General features: G+C 39.3%; 1 protein-coding gene across 1 annotated transcript; it reads right to left on the bottom strand.

The window, feature by feature from the left end:
- Positions 1–4,800: 4,800 nt before the first annotated feature.
- LOC137501552 (piggyBac transposable element-derived protein 2-like) lies at positions 4,801–6,615 on the bottom strand. The gene has a single exon (XM_068228746.1). The coding sequence runs from the start codon at positions 6,613–6,615 to the stop codon at positions 4,801–4,803; it is 1,815 nt and encodes a 604-aa protein (XP_068084847.1).
- Between the last annotated feature and the right edge of the window lie 12,358 nt (positions 6,616–18,973).

Here is an 18,973-nt window from a genome sequence, read left to right as displayed (position 1 = left end):
CTAACGGGTGTTAAAACCAGCACAAATTTACCTCTACACTATACTTTCTGTATATTATATACGTTACTGAGCAGAATGAAGTACAAAATAATAAATGTTCACCTTTTCATAAAACACACATACCGGTAAACTTCGAAATTTATGTCTGGTATTTAAAAGGATATAAGGTCTGCACTAGATATTTTTACTACCGCACCGTAGATTTTCAGTGAGAAGGAATGACTTTATCCATTTTCCTTGATATTTTCTTCTCAAAAAATGTTTTTCTTCTCAAGAAGTAGTCTCGGTGATACTCATCTGTCATGCCATTAGTGTAGTTAGTGACAGAGGGGCGCAGAAACTTCTGCGGTATTATTCTGCTTAGTTCCTCAGGATGATCACTTTTCCTACACTGTAGAATAGGATTTTTAGCAACATGTAGCAACAGTATTTCGGTTAATGTTTGTGCTATTTTTGGGCTGCCCAGCGTTACCGATATCATTTCGTCCGTTACTTGCCTCAGTTTCATCAGCAGTGAAACAAAACTTGGCTTTGGATACCTGAGACCACCTTTGTCTTTGATTTTTATTAATGGCGTTAGTGGAGATGGACTCTGGATATTACTAATTTTATAAACACACTCTGGACATGGCATGTGGTCTTCGACAACGCTTACCAAATACCCTCCAATATATGCCATTGCAACATTCGACATAGAAACGCATGGTGCTCCTTCGGCTTCCTTTTCGATGCTTTCCAGTTGTATTTGAAAATTTCTTGCTAACTCAGGAATCGTTGCTGCCGGTTCATCCGCGTGTGCGATTTGTTCACTAACTAACGGTTTCAAAAGTTGGAAAAGATTCATTTTATTTATTTTGTTCCGAAAAATAAGAAGCGCCCAGCTTTTATAGCATCTCAGAGGGGAAAGTACCAGAACTCTCCTGAGATCGGCTGAAAAACTGAAAGGTAAGAAGGAACTACTTATATATTTTGTCACTTTACGTTCCACAACTATTCCGTTCTTCCTGTTGCATAGACGAGCACATTAACTTACGCTCCGTGATAAGAACGGGCAGCTGCACTCTTCGAATATTCTAAGGTTCAAATCAGAGTTTCGACACTGGCAATTCTCAATGTGAGTTTCATGTAGAGTATACCACGGAAATAATGAAAGTATGAGAGAGCCTTCAAGTCCTGGGGTACCTACTCCAATATTTGTGCCAAATACGATAACCATGACACACAAGGAGTCTGGCATTGCTTATTCCTTCCCAAATAATATGCTTATGTTGACGCATCATGAAACTACTAAATATTTTCATTCCTCCTCTGAAGAGAGAGGCGGGCTTCCTAGACGATGACACCGTCTCTCGGGCCAGGAGATTTATATCGAAGATAATATTATCATCAGAACAGAAACAATAAATAACGTAATTTTTGCCGTCACATGGTTTGCGTATTTACTGTACCATGCCTTGTCTGCTTATTGCTTTAATCCATAATTCCCTAGTTGGCTCTTGGCAAGGAAATTCATGGAAACTAGTTCCAGAAACTTTATTTCTAGAGCCTTGTTTACAAAACGGTACGCAACAGTACACCATTGTAATATAATTGACGTATTTTAACAATACGACATCACCAGTAAGCATACAACGTGTAGAAATACCGACAACCGAGGTGTTCATGTGAGGTCAACGACATGAAAGATATAGACTGCTATCTGCCGACCATCTTTGAATCACTTTGAACTTCTGGCAGCCATGACACTTGTAGGCAAAACAAACGACAAGTGTCATGGCAGAGTGACGGTACTTGTATAGACGTATACGTTAAATTCGTTATCCTTTGTGTTTCATGCAATAAAACCGGCCTTAGTTATGATAAAAATCTTTTTAAAATACATATATTAAATGTACAGTAGACAATACCTAAACATTGATCACAATGACATTTACAACCGAGATAAATTCAGAAAGTTAGTCAAGACATCTGACTCTCTCCAGTCACTAACAACTAAATCACTGCGTCCAGGAGTAGGAGTGAAATGGACTCAAGAAAGAAAAGAATGAAAGAATACTGGGCTAAGAGGAAGAAAAGAGCTCACCAGAGTTAAGAACCACGTGGTCCATCGTAAGCCTAAACGAAGAAGAAGAAGAAGAAGAAGAAGAAGAAGAAGAAGAAGAAGAAGAAGAAGAAATGTACAGTAGAAGTTGTGTGATGACAGTGTTTAACGAATGTGAATAATTCATTTGTGGTTATGTGACAATAGACTGTTGGTTGTAAGGTAGCTCCAGATTCCTGTAATTAACAATATTTAATGAAATAACGTTGAATGCTCAAAGTAAGTAGGGGGTTACGGTACACAAGCCAACCATCGCCAGTTCACTTGTAAGTGCCGTGAAATGCTATTAGATATGTTCATTAGGAAACAGTTTGCTAGGATATGTCAGCTGTTAGCCCATATAAAAATGTAAACTAACAAAACCTCAAACTAATACAATAGGATGAAATATCTGATCATCTTGTAGGTACTGAACGCAAATATACAAAATTAATACACCATAAACCATATTATAAACACAACTTCTGTTAAAAAGATCACTTCATAATTGACATAATTCTGTACTCTGTTGTACTACCTATAACCTCTAAGTACAGATAGAAGAGTTTATGCTCATTATAAAAAACCTAACTAAAATAATAGTACAAATATACACCATATTTTACACTGTGGTCTCTATATATACACAAGCAGGCCTATTCAAAAGTAGATTATAATACTCCATAATACTTCAGAAACAATTTGCTATGATACCGTGTCGGCTGTAGCCTATATAAAAATGTAAACAAACAAACAAACAAACAAACAAACTACTTCTAGTATAGTAGAATGAAATGTTTAATCCTCTTGTAGATTTTGAACACAAATATACAAAAGTAATATACCTTAAACAATATTATAAGCACAATTTATGTTGAAAATATCACTTTATAACTGACATAATGATATACTGTTTTGTAAGTGCCTACCTACTGTAGAACCTCCAAGTACAGTTGAGACAGTTCCTGATCACAATAAAAAAACTAAAACTAAAATAATTGTACAAATATACACCATATTTTATACTTTGGTATCTACATACACACAAATAGGCCTATATAAATGTAAGGGGTTGAACTTAACATCAGATTATTAACGGCTAGTTCAGTTAAGTACAAATCAGATAATTAAAACTAATACAATATTTCAAATGAACCATCATTTCGATTTTCCCCTGTGGTTGGTGGTCGCAGATTTAGAATACATGGTATCCCCTGCCTGTCATAAGAGCTCACTAAAGGGGGCGACCAAGGGATGATATTAAATCCATGTGATTACTTGTGATTAGTACCATTATGTGCAGAACACCATGGGTCGACGTTACTTGCGACTAGTACCACCTTGCGAGGTCTACGTTACAAAGAAGCAGTACCATTATCCGAGAAACACTACAGGTCTGGGTGTTGTTTCTGATAAGTGTCATCGCCTGCATTCCACCAGTCGGTCCTACTGTGTTCAGAATGGGACTGTGTTACCTATAAGTAGTACCACGTTATAAGGAACACCATGGGTCTACGTTGCCTGTGGTTGGCATCACTTTGTGAGAAAAACCACAGGTTTGACTGGCGCCGTGATAGGTACCACTGTGATGAAAACCATGGGTCTGCGTTGCCCATTATGTGAGGAACACGATGGATTTGTGTTGCCTGTGGGCATTACCATAATGTGATACACCATGGATCTAAATTGCCTATGATTATTATCACTATGTGAGCAATACCATGGTTCTGCATTGCTTGTGAGTAGAACCCTTATGTGCAAAACATCATAGGTTTGTGTTACCTGTGAGTGGAACCATTATGTGTGACATACTATAAGTCTACATTACTTGTGATTAGTACCCACCAATATAATAATATGAAATTTAGTGCCCATGATAGTACCATGAGCCTACGTTACCTGTGATTAGTACCACTATAGGAGGAACAACATAGTCCTGCTTTACTATTGATTAGTTTCCTTAGATGTGAAGGGAAGTCAAACTTTGAGGGTACAGCATTATCCTTCAGGTATTTTCTGTCATTAGCATTGTAACTGTTCTACCCCTCATCAAAACACTTGGGGAGATGAAAGTTATTATCTTGGGACACATGAATCTCAAATAAACTATTTGTGGCTTGCCCGCAAATTGCCACGCAAATAGAAACAATTAACATTCCATGGTTTCCCATTTCTCTATGTGATGTTTGGGCGCCAGGGTTACAGTTTTAAACAAAACTGTAAAACAAAATTTATATTTACTAGCATAGAGACTTATACTTAAATCACAGGGTAGGATTTTAAATAATTAACCATTAACCCTCTCCAGCCCGAATTAATTTCTGCGACCAAAAAAAAATATTTTTTGTAAATTCGTGTTAATATGAGCTTTCATAATACAAATATACTAAAATTAAGTTTTCCTGAACTCTCTTTCGCAAAATACAGCATGACTCCAAATGGAATCATTGGGCAAGTGTGATGCGATATATAAAATCTTACTCTTACTAAGTCTTCATCAAATGCAGGATGGAAATGGTGGCATAATTGGGATATAAATGCTATATAAATGAAATTAGGCCTAAATATCATCGATATAATTTAACACCTTAATCTACAGTACAACACAAAAAAAATAGAGCAAAACCCATTATGGGAGGTAGGAATTGTCTTACCACAAAGTTACTAGAAAGTCAGAAGCATGTAACTCAGAAGCATGGATTGAACAGTATGTTCTCAATCTACTTCACATGGTAATCCATGAAACAGTTCTTTGTTTTCGTTAGACAGAAAGCCTTGGAACACTTACTGCACCTTATCCTAGAGTAGGCCTTGATGCAAAGCTTACATCTTTGCTTAGTATCAACATGAATTGGCCAGTGAGCCACTGCATCGTACCTGGCATCATCTACCGGTGTAGGCGTCACTGCAGCTCTCCTCTGTGGAAGTGGGGAATTGCTTTCATTTGATGGACGCCCCCTTTTTCGCACTGTTGATTTGCCTGCTTGTAATAATGCATGTGCTATGTCTGAGCGGAATGTTAGCAATGACATATGCTTCGTGACTCCTGTCTGTCCACAGTGCCGGCGATAGAGAAGCCATGCATTTACCACGCACATATCAATGAGATGAAATACGATTCTGAGATAGAATCTCCTCACTCCAATATTACTCCGGTAGAGAGCAACCAACATGTCATGTAGGTCAACCCCTCCCATAAAACAGTTATACACTTTTACAATCTTTGGTATGGGTACTTCAACATGCTGCTTTTGAGCCACTGACCATCGTTTCACTGTTTCTACCGGATTCCTGCCCACATAGGACGATGCCAGATGAACTGATTTATTATCATACCACTTCAGAGCTATGATGTTTTCTTCAACTTCAGTTCTATAGTCATCAGCTCCACGTCCAACTTTTTTCAACTCTTGATCTGTTTTGAGAGTACATCCTTGAAGTCTTGCAATTCTGACTGTTCCAAGAGCTAAGATACCCATTTGTTTCAGGGTGGAAATTAATCTGTACGATGTGAACCAGTTGTCAGTAAATATTTTATAGTTCTGATATTTGGGAAGCCCCTCACACAACCGTATCACTATATCACCACTGATGCCCAGATTGGAGTCACTGTTTTGCAGAGTACCTTTGCCACGATAAATTTCGAAATCATTGATTATGCCACTCGAACCGGCTCTAGCAAAGACTTTGATACCCCATCGATGAGGCTTGTTTTTGATATATTGTTTTAGGGAACTTCGTCCTTTGAAAGGAATTATTAATTCGTCTACTACATTGTGCTCTTCTGGTTCTATTTTACCAAAGTTTTCCCTGATTTTATCCACAAATGGTCTAACCTTGAAGAGTTTATCATAATCAGGGTCAGTGCGAGCCTTCATCCTACTGTTGTCATTTACATGAAAATAGCTTCGTAATTTGTCAAATCTGTTTCGTGACATTACATCAGCAATGAGTGGATATCTGGTTTTCTCTGCCCAGTACATCCGATAACTGGGCATTTTTACAATGCCAGCCATTATATGAATACCTAAGTACTGTTCCACTTCTTCTTTGTTAGTGTCCAATGAGTTACCGGTAATCTGGGTACAATATAAGTTAGACTGGTGCACTAAATTTTCTATGACGTCTTCACCACACATAGTCTTGAAATACTCAAAGGGAGTCATTTCCTCTTGGGGATCACTAAAATGTACATCACAACATGAGTTCACATCTTCAATATCCTTGTGTCGCCATCGAACATACCTTGACCTGTTATCTGGGATATTGGAAATAACTGAGCCGGTGTCACCTATCTGTGTTTGAAGTCTAGCTGCTAATGGGACGTCATCAAAATCAATCTCCTCTTCATTCTGTATTTCTACTTCCATTCCCAGAATTTCTGGTGTGGAGGCAGGACCGGGTTGCCGCACTTCACGTTCAATACAAGCTTCTTCATCGTCAGCATCTGACTCACCCACATCAGCATCAGATACATCGCCTTCCAATAAAAGAATAACGTCATTGTCTGTCAGTGACTTCTGTCTCTGCGACATATGGAAAAATAAAATGTTGCACACATTGCATGTCTGGAGGCATGTATACTTACAAAGCAAGATACATGAAGTAAAGTTTGTCATACTTACCACTCTACATTTATTATAGGCTACAGTATATGAAATACCAATGCCTCAGAGCAGTATATTAGAACTTCTGTCCCCAAATTATATCATTATCCGATCAACAGTGCAGGTTTGAAACACCAATAATAGTTTCTTAGGAATGAAGAGAAGTTACTTGTTGGCACTCACATTGTAGATGCCCAATGATAACAATTGGAGTCAACAATATTTGATCACATATTGTGGGAAGCAAATAATGTCACAACAATGTAAGGTACTTTTAGCTTTAGTAGCAATATCTTGTAAATAAAAGGGGATATAACTGGTTTCAATAAATAAATGAACTCACCTTGAAAAACACGTCGGAAATCCTGCTTACACATGTGTTCTTCTGGAGCCCACTACATGAACTAAGTAAATCAATGATTGCATGTCACTCTTCTTTTGTTTACACAAGTCAATGCTGCCAGTCTACAAATAACATGTCAGGAAATAGCCGAGAACTTGTACATCATCACTGAGTAATTAGTAAGGTCAAAGAAAATTATTAAAAAACCATGATGCCATTTGGCATCATTGGGCTGGAAAGGGTTAAGTATCGCTTAAGAAAGAAAATTAACGCAATATAAAATACAAATGTATTTATTTAAAAAAAATGAGATGAATCGGAAAAGTTCCTTAAAGCGTGGAGGAATTTATAATTTACTTTACTGAATTTTATATTGCTTGCTTTATCTAATTGAAGCTCACCAATTGCAGCTTCCGTTGAAGTCATCTGGTTTCCGTGGTTACTCGTTCTCTTCTTCTCGATGTAGAATTTGCTCCATGGACATCCTTCCTTCCTTCTCTGATATGGTACGGGCTATCTGGACTAACACTCCCTATTTGCCTAGTCTTTAAATTAGACATTGGCCCTATACTTGTAAAAACTGATCAGCGTTGATCGTATGAGGAGAAAATTCAGAGATATGAATTTTTCCATATTAGTAGAAATCTCAATCCAGCTGAGCTTGTAACGATCACTCACCTATTTTCGGCTACCGTCATCTGGAACTTCATCTATGTTCATATACTCGCCGATACTTCACTCATCTAACCGGCCTTGGACCTTCTCTGCTGCCGCGCCGTGCATCCGTCCTGGTGAATTGCTAACTACACACTGAGTCTCCTCTGCGTTACGTCATCTGCTACATCAGTGTCCGATATTTCTCGACGTTTTGTGTACTTTTTTCGGAACTTTCTGCAGCGGTATAAAGGCTTCCCCCACATACTCGGTCTTCAGTCCAGCACTGATTCCGAGTGTGGTTGGAGGGTCGTCTGAGGACTTCCCAGTATTTGCTGGGAAGCTCCACTTCTTTTATTTGCTGCATTGGGTGAGCAACAGAGTATTTATTTTATAATTACCACTATTATTCTCCTCCTATGGATTTTGGAGTTATCTTCATTGTTGTGGCCGATTTTCTTTTAAGTATGATATGAGTGATATTTTTTCTTAACAAATGAACATTGAGTAATATCCAATTTCAAGAGTTGGTGAGTGATTGAACTTGTGGCCTGGACGGTACAACTTATCACATAAAACTGTTCCTGCATTTGGCAATGTTTATACTCAGGCGACTCCCATTATTGTGATCCCTGTCCTTGGTCCTTCCCGTGCCTTTCTTCTCTCTTTGTTTACCTTTTTGGAAATTTGTGTCCATATTTTCCGAGGCTTTATAGGTTACCGCGTTCATTTGATTAGTCAAATATTATAATTTGTAAATGGTCTAGGGATTCTATTCTAATGTACGTCATTCACGATGAGTGTTTTCTTTTGTGTGTGTCAGGTTACAAAATTGAGTTGTAAAATTTAAAATTGATTTCCTTTGTAGAAACAATATACTGTTTTGATTAACTTTTTTTCTTCTTATTATTACATCCACTAACCTCCACTAACCTCCAATTGGTCCCAGCTCTTTTCTCCTTGAACGTCTTGTCAAAGAATCTTAATCAATCTATACGTTGTTGCTATAAATCGTCACAAGCTATACTATTTATACGGTACAGACTTGTACCAATTTCCGTAGACTTGAACTAAACATAGTTCTTCGTCCAGAAGATTTACTGAATATAACACAAGCCATAAGCTTGTTTCGTTTCACGCAGATCCGATAACATTACCGCAGCTGAGTACTGTATCGAAGCGACAACACATTGTACAAAAATAACTATGTCGCGGAGCGACCACACACTGTTTCAAAAATTAAATCACGTCGTTCAAAGTAGATGTTCACAGTAGAAGTAGTAGTGATGGAGTATCCGTAAATATCTCGCTCCGCACTTGATAATATCACCAGGGTCCCCCACTCTTGGTAGCAGCTTAATCTCAGATCTCTATATAACGAGACATCTGATTCGTAGATCGCATTATCATCTCCCCTTCTCTTCTTTCTTGTCGAGTGCAGTAGGCGTGGCAATGATGTACTCTGCTGGTATGCAAGCCTCGCGCACGGGTCACTGTTTACTGCCTTCCCCAAACCCATGAGTCACGCAAAATCCCCAGCTTCAAGAATAACCCTCCGTATACACAAACATGAGATGAAATGAAAACAACTATGTCTCAACATATTGACCGTATTTACATCATAATGAATTCCTATCCTACATAATATAATAATTTAAATAATAAAACGATGTTATCATATTTACAATATGTTTGCAAAAGGCCTTGATTACAAATGATTGACGTTGAATAAATATGTTATTATGAATAATTGCCGATGGCGGATAAACTTGATATGAAATGATATCGCGTAAAATGATATTATATTAAATTAGTAGGGCTGGAGAAGCCTGGACGGTTACATACGCCCTCCTGTTATTTACAGATATAACATATATGAAATTAACACACTACCACAAAATGGTTGATATATACATCATTACATCTGACACACACTTAATAAAAACATACATAATTAAATCTTGTATCTCGCTGTAGAGTGTCTGTTTCAATGATACCATATAACATAATTCCTGCCGATTTTCTTGCGAAAGTTTGTCAGCAACACTCATAATATTTACAACATAACAACAGGTAAATAACTCTATATTTGCACTTCACCATCAAAGTGTTCGGCAGTTCCAGGTTATCATAATATATACACCACACACACACGTAATCACACGTGGCTTACCTCTCTTAGATGGCCGCAAGCAATTTCTTGTTTTCATTGCAAAAAATATTACTACTTAGAAAATTATTGCATTAATTTCCTTCTGCAGTTACAAACAAAATCCCAAGTTACTCATGGCTTCTACAATGGTGTCAGGTCTAGGTTCACAACCTATACATGAATTCACGTTTTCCAACTCAAGTACATTTAATGTTGTCAAAACAACGTCTGGGAGACATTACACTTAATTCACAGAAATATATCGTCTCAGAGAGCGAATATTATAAGTGCCCAACATGACACGATTACCATCTTTCAATCTGTATGCACAAGGACCAACCCGACAATGAATCTGGAATGGACCCTGATACAACAAAAAGAATTTCTTCGTCACTTTCTCTTCACCGGACGAGAGCATTGGAACACGTAACAGAACAGAATCTCCTACCTGAAATTCGTCTAACACCTGACGTTCCTGCTGTCTCAGCCGCTTTAATCAAATTGTCTCTCGCTAATCTTACATATATCTTAGAGCCCCGCTGAGGTTCCTGTGTAATACCTAGTACTTTTGCCAGCTCATTCCTTGGATTGCTGCCAAAATGAACCTCTAATGGGGTGAATTTCGTACTATCATGCTGAACCATGTTAACCCATTTCTCAATCAACGCTAAAGAACTAACCCACGCAGTGTGCTTGTCATGAACTAAAGATCGAAACATCCTACCTAATTCCTTCATCGTGCGTTCACACATATTCCCTTGCGGATTCCTAATTGAGGAAAAAACATGTGTGATACCTAACTCTGTCATCACAGCCTTCCACTTCTTCGATGTAAATTGAGATCCGCTATCAGATAATAACCTACTAGGCGTACCTAATTCCTGAACATACTTGTCACTAATAATCTTACTGCAACTAAGACCTGTCGCTTTTCTCAATAAATGATTGACACACTGACTACTCGAAACTTCAATAATACCATCCTCTAACATAGCTTCAATTTGATTGTCTACCGCTTTAGCATATTTATGTGGTATCGGATATCTCGGTCCAGCGAATATACTTTGATCCAGCACTGAAAATGAGTGTTCACACACATGTGTTTTGCCAGGTTTCGATGAAAATACTTCCTTGTGTTCTCTCAACACATACAACAATCGGTCCCTCTGACCTTCTTCCAAATTGCTACTATCTACCGCTTCTCTCAAAGCATCATCGTTGTTCTCCTCTAACCACACTTCACACAACTTAAAATCCGCTCTCTCTTCTTCTTCGTCTTTTGAAACCTCATTAACACACCACATGTTACAAACCTCCACTTTCGTCTGAACTTCGGCATCCCACGTGACTTTAACATCCTCATTATCCCACCTTAAATATACTATCGCCTCGTTGTAATTTAACTGAGCTGAGTATAAACTTAGCCAGTCAGATCCCAAGATAACATCAAATATAAGATTCGGAGTAACAAGACAGATCTGAATTTTCGACTTCCCGTTAATACAAATAGGTATGGCAACTTGTTTACACATTTGCTTGGATCTTTTACCTACAGCAGTGACGATATATGTGGATTTCACATGCATTTCTTCAATCTCAATATTCTCCTTCTTTCTGTCCTCATACCACTTCGAACTTACACATGATCTTTGACTGCCTGAATCCAATAAAGCCTGATACTGCGCCCTCCATATAACGATCGTAACAACGGGGTTCTCACTTTTACTACCAACTTCGACTTGATTCACTTCCACCTCCCGTAATAACTCATCTCTAACATCGAGATCATAATCCATGTGCGTCATTACACAATTTCTCGCAACATGTATTGAAGACTGATAATCTGATCTCTCATTACCGTCTACTATCAGTTTAAATTACTTAGTCTTCTTGTATCCTGATTTCGGCTTGTACCTTCCTCTACATTGCGTTCCCTCTGAACATTCCTATTTTGCTGGTATGACTGATTACCTACAGGTTGTTGTCTCGGTTGAAACTGACCACGGTGATTGTGTTCTTGTCTTCTGGGTGGTGGTTGATAGTTTGTGTGCTCACGTGTACTACTACTATTTCCTAACGCATCGAAACTTGCTAGCAATCTTTCCATTCCCTGTATAGACTCTATCTGTTGCATACAGCTAGCTTCGCGGATTTTGTTGGGAAAATGCCTGAGTAATAATTTCACAATATCTCTCTCCGCTGACATCCCATCTACGTTTTTACAAATCATGACGTGGGCGAGAAAATACTCTGTCATAGAAACTCCCTCGTGTGGCCTAAATTTCCCAAAGACAATGCGTTCTCTTTCCCTGATTTGTATAGCTTCACTCCAAAATTTTTCCGTGAAATATTTCTGGAATTCCACCATACTGGTCATGCTGCTCTTATATACCGCAAACCATGATTTCGTTTCCCCAATAAAAGCTTTACCAATTATTTCTAACGCTTCTTCCCATTCAATTATTCCTTCTTCTATTCGCTTTTCAAACCGTTTCTTAACAGTGTTTAAAAAATCTAAAGGGTTTGTCTGCCTCCCATTGAAGTTAGGTAGTTCAGTTTCATGTATGAAATTTGTACCATTGCACTGACTTCCTATATTATCTTGCTTTTCTCTGATTTCTTTACGTATTTGTGCCTCCGACCTATCAATACGTTCATTAATTCTTTTCTCTCTAGTTTCTACATCATTTGCAATGTGTTCCTGTCTTTCCTTGGTGGCTTTAATTTCAACAGCATATTCCTCTGCTTTCTTAAACTTTTCATTACATATTTTAGCATTAATCTCTACCTTACCACACAGATCATCGTATTGTTGTTGTACTCGTTCATTAACTTTACTATTTTCTTTCTCTACCAACTCTATGACTTCGGTTTTATGTTCAGTTAACTTTCTTTCTACCACTTTCTCATGTTGGCTGCGTCTCATCTCCTGTTCCGCTAACTGATTCTCAAAAAGTTTCTGCTGTTCTAGTGCTTCATCTAATCTATGATTTAAAGCATCCATCTTAGCATTAACTTCTCTGCTAATTTCGGTTTTCGTCTGTTCTATTTCTCTGCTAAGTTCGGTTTTCGTCTGTTTCAATCTCCTTGCTAATTTCGGTTTTCGTCTGTTCTATCTCCTCTCTATTTTCTTTAATCACTGTCTGTGTTCTCTCTACTTCCTTCCTGATTTCATCTGTTTCCTTCCTAATTTCATACGTCTCCTTCCTAATTTCATCTATCCCTTTCGTTTCCTTCCTAATTTCATCTATCCCTTTCGTTTGCTCTAATATCCCTTGCATCATTAAAAACAGTTGTCGAATATTCATTTCACTATTCGTATTACTTTCTTTCTCGCCCTCCATCCTAGCTACATCAGATTCTGTGCTATTTTCCATGCTCCCACCACTCTCTACCGTTTTATCTACTTCAATACTTTCATCTACAACATTCCTAGAATTCAGTGTCTCGCCTTCCTTTACTAAGTTTCCGCTACTTAATTTCATGTCCTTTTCACCTTGTGCAGCCATGATTCTCCCCAAATCACACATACAAATTATATAGACACTCACTTAACCCCCACAAACACAGATTCTACTTTACTGCCTTCTTTCCACGAATACTTAATGGTTTTCGAGCTCCACGTTGGTGCGACAAATGTAACTGTTCTACCCCTCATCAAAACACTTGGGGAGATGAAAGTTATTATCTTGGGACACATGAATCTCAAATAAACTATTTGTGGCTTGCCCGCAGATTGCCACGCAAATAGAAACAATTAACATTCCATGGTTTCCCATTTCTCTATGTGATGTTTGGGCGCCAGGGTTACAGTTTTAAACAAAACTGTAAAACAAAATTTATATTTACTAGCATAGAGACTTATACTTAAATCACAGGGGTAGGATTTTAAATAATTAACCACTAAGTATCGCTTTAGAAAGAAAATTAACGCAATATAAAATACAAATTAATTTATTAAACAAAAAAATGAGATGAATAGGTAAAGTTCCTTAAAGCGTGGAGGAATTTATAATTTACTTTACTGAATTTTATATTGCTTGCTTTATCTAACTGAAGCTCACCAATTGCAGCTTCCGTTGAAGTCATCTGGTTTCCGTGGTTACTCGTTCTCTTCTTCTCGATGTAGAATTTGCTCCATGGACATCCTTCCTTCCTTCTCTGATATGGTACGGGCTATCTGGACTAACACTCCCTATTTGCCTAGTCTTTAAATTAGACATTGGCCCTATACTTGTAAAAACTGATCAGCGTTGATCGTATGAGGAGAAAATTCAGAGATATGAATTTTTCCATATTAGTAGAAATCTCAATCCAACTGAGCTATACTATTTATACGGTACAGACTTGTACCAATTTCCGTAGACTTGAACTAAACATAGTTCTTCGTCCAGAAGATTTACTGAATATAACACAAGCCATAAGCTTGTTTCGTTTCACGCAGATCCGATAACATTACCGCAGCTGAGTACTGTATCGAAGCGACAACACATTGTACAAAAATAACTATGTCGCGGAGCGACCACACACCGTTTCAAAAATCAAATCACGTCGTTCAAAGTACATGTTCACAGTAGAAGTAGTAGTGATGGAGTATCCGTAAATATCTCGCTCCGCACTTGATAATATCACCAGGGTCCCCCACTCTTGGTAGCAGCTCAATTTCAGATCTCTATATAACGAGACATCTGATTCGTAGATCGCATTATCATCTCCCCTTCTCTTCTTTCTTGTCGAGTGCAGTAGGCGTGGCAATGATGTACTCTGCTGGTATGCAAGCCTCGCGCACGGGTCACTGTTTACTGCCTTCCCCAAACCCATGAGTCACGCAAAATCCCCAGCTTCAAGAATAACCCTCCGTATACACAAACATGAGATGAAATGAAAACAACTATGTCTCAACATATTGACCGTATTTACATCATAATGAATTCCTATCCTACATAATAGAATAATTTAAATAATAAAACGATGTTATCATATATACAATATGTTTGCAAAAGGCCTTGATTAAAAATGATTGACGTTGAATAAATACACTGACTGACAGAGCAAATGCAACACCAAGAAGGAGTGGTCAGAACTTTATGCCAATTGCAGGGTAGACTGACGTCACTGAGGTATGCTCATGATGTGAAATGCGCCGCTGTGCTGCGCACGTAGCGAACGATAAATGGGACACGGCGTTGGCGAATGGCCCACTTCGTACCGTGATTTCTCAGCCGACAGTCATTGTAGAACGTGTTGTCGTGTGCCACAGGACACGTGTATAGCTAAGAATGCCAGGCCGCCGTCAACGGAGGCATTTCCAGCAGACAGGCGACTTTACGAGGGGTATGGTGATCGGGCTGAGAAGGGCAGGTTGGTCGCTTCGTCAAATCGCAGCCGATACCCATAGGGATGTGTCCACGGTGCAGCGCCTGTGGCGAAGATGGTTGGCGCAGGGACATGTGGCACATGCGAGGGGTCCAGGCGCAGCCCGAGTGACGTCAGCACGCGAGGATCGGCGCATCCGCCGCCAAGCGGTGGCAGCCCCGCACGCCACGTCAACCGCCATTCTTCAGCATGTGCAAGACACCCTGGCTGTTCCAATATCGACCAGAACAATTTCCCGTCGATTGGTTGAAGGAGGCCTGCACTCCCGGCGTCCGCTCAGAAGACTACCATTGACTCCACAGCATAGACGTGCACGCCTGGCATGGTGCCGGGCTAGAGCGACTTGGATGAGGGAATGGCGGAACGTCGTGTTCTCCGATGAGTCACGCTTCTGTTCTGTCAGTGATAGTCACCGCAGACGAGTGTGGCGTCGGCGTGGAGAAAGGTCAAATCCGGCAGTAACTGTGGAGCGCCCTACCGCTAGACAACGCGGCATCATGGTTTGGGGCGCTATTGCGTATGATTCCACGTCACCTCTAGTGCGTATTCAAGGCACGTTAAATGCCCACCGCTACGTGCAGCATGTGCTGCGGCCGGTGGCACTCCCGTACCTTCAGGGGCTGCCCAATGCTCTGTTTCAGCAGGATAATGCCCGCCCACACACTGCTCGCATCTCCCAACAGGCTCTACGCGGTGTACGATGCTTCCGTGGCCAGCGTACTCTCCTGATCTCTCACCAATCGAACACGTGTGGGATCTCATTGGACGCCGTTTGCAAACTCTGCTCCGGCCTCGTACGGACGACCAACTGTGGCAAATGGTTGACAGAGAATGGAGAACCATCCCTCAGGACACCATCCGCACTCTTATTGACTCTGTACCTCGACGTGTTTCTGCGTGCATCGCCGCTCGCGGTGGTCCTACATCCTACTGAGTCGATGCCGTGCGCATTGTGTAACCTGCATATCGTTTTGAAATAAACATCAATTATTCTTCCGTGCCGACTCTCTTTTTTCCCCAACTTTCATCCCTTTCGAACCACTCCTCCTTGGTGTTGCATTTGCTCTGTCAGTCAGTGTATGTTATTATGAATAATTGCCGATGGCGGATAAACTTGATATGAAATGATATCGCGTAAAATGATATTATATTAAATTAGTAGGGCTGGAGAAGCCTAGACGGTTACAGCATACCTGAAAAACATAAATAGATTCGAATTAATATTGTTTATATGCTGTATTTTACTAATCTTTGATGCCAGTTAGAGCAGTAATGAAAGAAAAATGTCATGGCACTTCAGTTCTATCCCTGTTGGAATCTCAGTTTACTGGTTTCTCTGATCATAACTGAAGTGGCCTCTGTGGTGGCTCAGTTGCTAAAATGCCTGCTTAGGTTAAAGCTGCTGTCAAACCTAGTTACCAGGTTCAGGATTTTATCAGAGATTTTCCCTTGCCCCTTTTTGATAAGTGTCTGGTAAGTAATAGGTAAACTGTTTTCACCATTAAGGCATTCACCTCATTATCACTGACTTTAATCCTGTGAAAGACCTAGCAGTTACAACAGGAGCTTAAAGTTACATTCATTAATTCATAAATGAAGAGTTTAACTTCTAGATTTAATTTCTCTATTTACATGTTAGGCTCCACATATTGGAGGAGCTAAGCATCTTTCCCCTAATAAGAGTTTATATTGCTGTAGGCTAATAATAATTTTTACCTGAAATCTGAAGGTATAAAGTGATCTGAATATAATCTGCTTGCATTGGTTGTCTCCCAATGGTCTCTCCTTACTGCAACCAACCATTTCTTTAACAAAGGTGTATTGTTCAAAGGAAACCTTGAAGGAAAAAAATGTGTCATGATTAGAATGGCCTATGGGATATGGAATTGTGTTTGGGCCTTTACTGAAATAATTCGCAAATACCTAATTGTTCATACATACTTGTGAAATGTAACGTTAATCCCTTTCTGATGGCTATTGGTGCAGTTAAATGCTGCGCACAACGTGGGCATCTTGAAAAATAAAAACTCGTATTTTTACAACATACTACTGTTCATCTTCTTCCAACCAAACGGCCGCCAGATTTTGTGGGCTTATTTCATTAAAAGTCTTTTAATTATTAATGTCAACAGTGTCTTCAAAACGTCTGGACTCGCTATTTTTAAATAGGACTTGATTTTTGCAACAAAAATAACCACATCTACTCATGAACTGATAATACGACTGAGGCTAAAGTGACACGCGGCTTGGCCAGTCTCAGTGTCAAGTTCTCTTGCCTACAACTGTCATGGCGGCCGTAGTTCACTGAGCTTCAGACAGGGGCGCTGTAACGAGTATGTTTAGCAGTCTATATATCTTTAATGTCGTTGTGTGAGGTTGAATTGCAGCGCCTCTAGCGGCAAATATAGCATCCACAGGGCGGACAGCTATGAGTGGCTATTGGGCAGGCCTTGTATTCCTTGTTGGCTAAGCTTGGAAGCGGCATGATGCACATATGAGGTAGAAATTAAACACCCGACATCAGAAGAAGAAGAAATAAGAATGATTCCATTACGAGAAAACAACCAACATAGGCCAAAAAACAATAAAATAATGCTACAATTAGAGATCACTTTTCAAGCATAAGAAAATACACCATAATAAGAAGAAGATACCCCCCAAAAATCAGGAGTAAGTATTAAACATAAGCAAGAATGTCAAATAAAATAAACTTAAAGGATAACCTTTAGGCTACACTCATAGGCCTATATACCGCGATTCCAAATTACCTCAGTTACCCCATTAATAATATAATTACTTTCACAAAACAGGGTTTCAGAATTCTTTTTACATAAGTTACGGTTTAATGCATATTAAAGCATGTTTCGGTCGATGAAGAATGTTCAAAGAAAATCAAGTGCAGAAAATCGTTGCCGAAACGTCTTTTTAGGTAGGTACATATTAACAATGTTACTTTCTTCCCATGGCGTCAGTAATAACTTGAATAGACTCCATAACGGTTTTCTTTGTTGAGTCAATTTAAGGTAATATCTTCTTTAATAAACCAACAGATAGTAGGGTTCCAGTTCAAAATATATAATAATTTGAGATTATTTACATCAGCCGACAGGAAAGTTAGGAAAGGTAATCCAAACCTCCACATTACATTCACTTCAAAATCAGCACACAGCCGTTAGCAATTTGAACAGATATCACATTAATCACGCCCAATGGAGAAATAAAGAAAAGAAAATAAATAATTCAAAACTACATGTAGAAATGAAAGCATTGCCTTAAGTATTGATTAGTTTATCCTGGAGTATCAAACACCATTTCGCCGACTACAGAACGTTTCTTCTCGGACACACGCGCGCACACATCCATCTTGAATCCCAGATAGACAGCGAGTCCCGGGGAGAGAAGTACACTCAATGAAGAAGACGCGTTCAGCGCATGCGCACCAGTATTGATTTTCCAAAGAGGCCAATAGCCTTCGTCTCAGCCACGACGCAATAATTATATATCACATATTTAAACAGGCGCACCAAACAATGGACAATAAAACGGAAATAATATCCCAATACACAGCTCAAATATGCTCGAAAAAATAGAGGTTTCACTTAGCCACGTTACAATTATTATTATTATTTCTTAATCCGTTCACCCTCCAGGGTTGGTTCTTCCCTCGGACTCAGCGAGGGATCCCAACTCTAGTGCCTCAAGGACAGTGTCCTGGAACGTAAGACTTTGGGTCGGAGGGATACAATTGGAAAGGAGGATCA

This window comes from Anabrus simplex, chromosome 7 (genome assembly GCF_040414725.1).
Source record: "Anabrus simplex isolate iqAnaSimp1 chromosome 7, ASM4041472v1, whole genome shotgun sequence".
In the NCBI taxonomy this organism is placed as follows: Eukaryota; Metazoa; Arthropoda; class Insecta; order Orthoptera; family Tettigoniidae; genus Anabrus; species Anabrus simplex.
This window is presented reverse-complemented; position numbering and strand designations above follow the sequence as displayed.

Coding starts and splice junctions, on each gene's coding strand:
- LOC137501552 (XM_068228746.1), bottom strand. CDS start 6,615: ATGTCGCAGAGACAGAAGTCACTGACAGACAATGACGTTATTCTTTTA.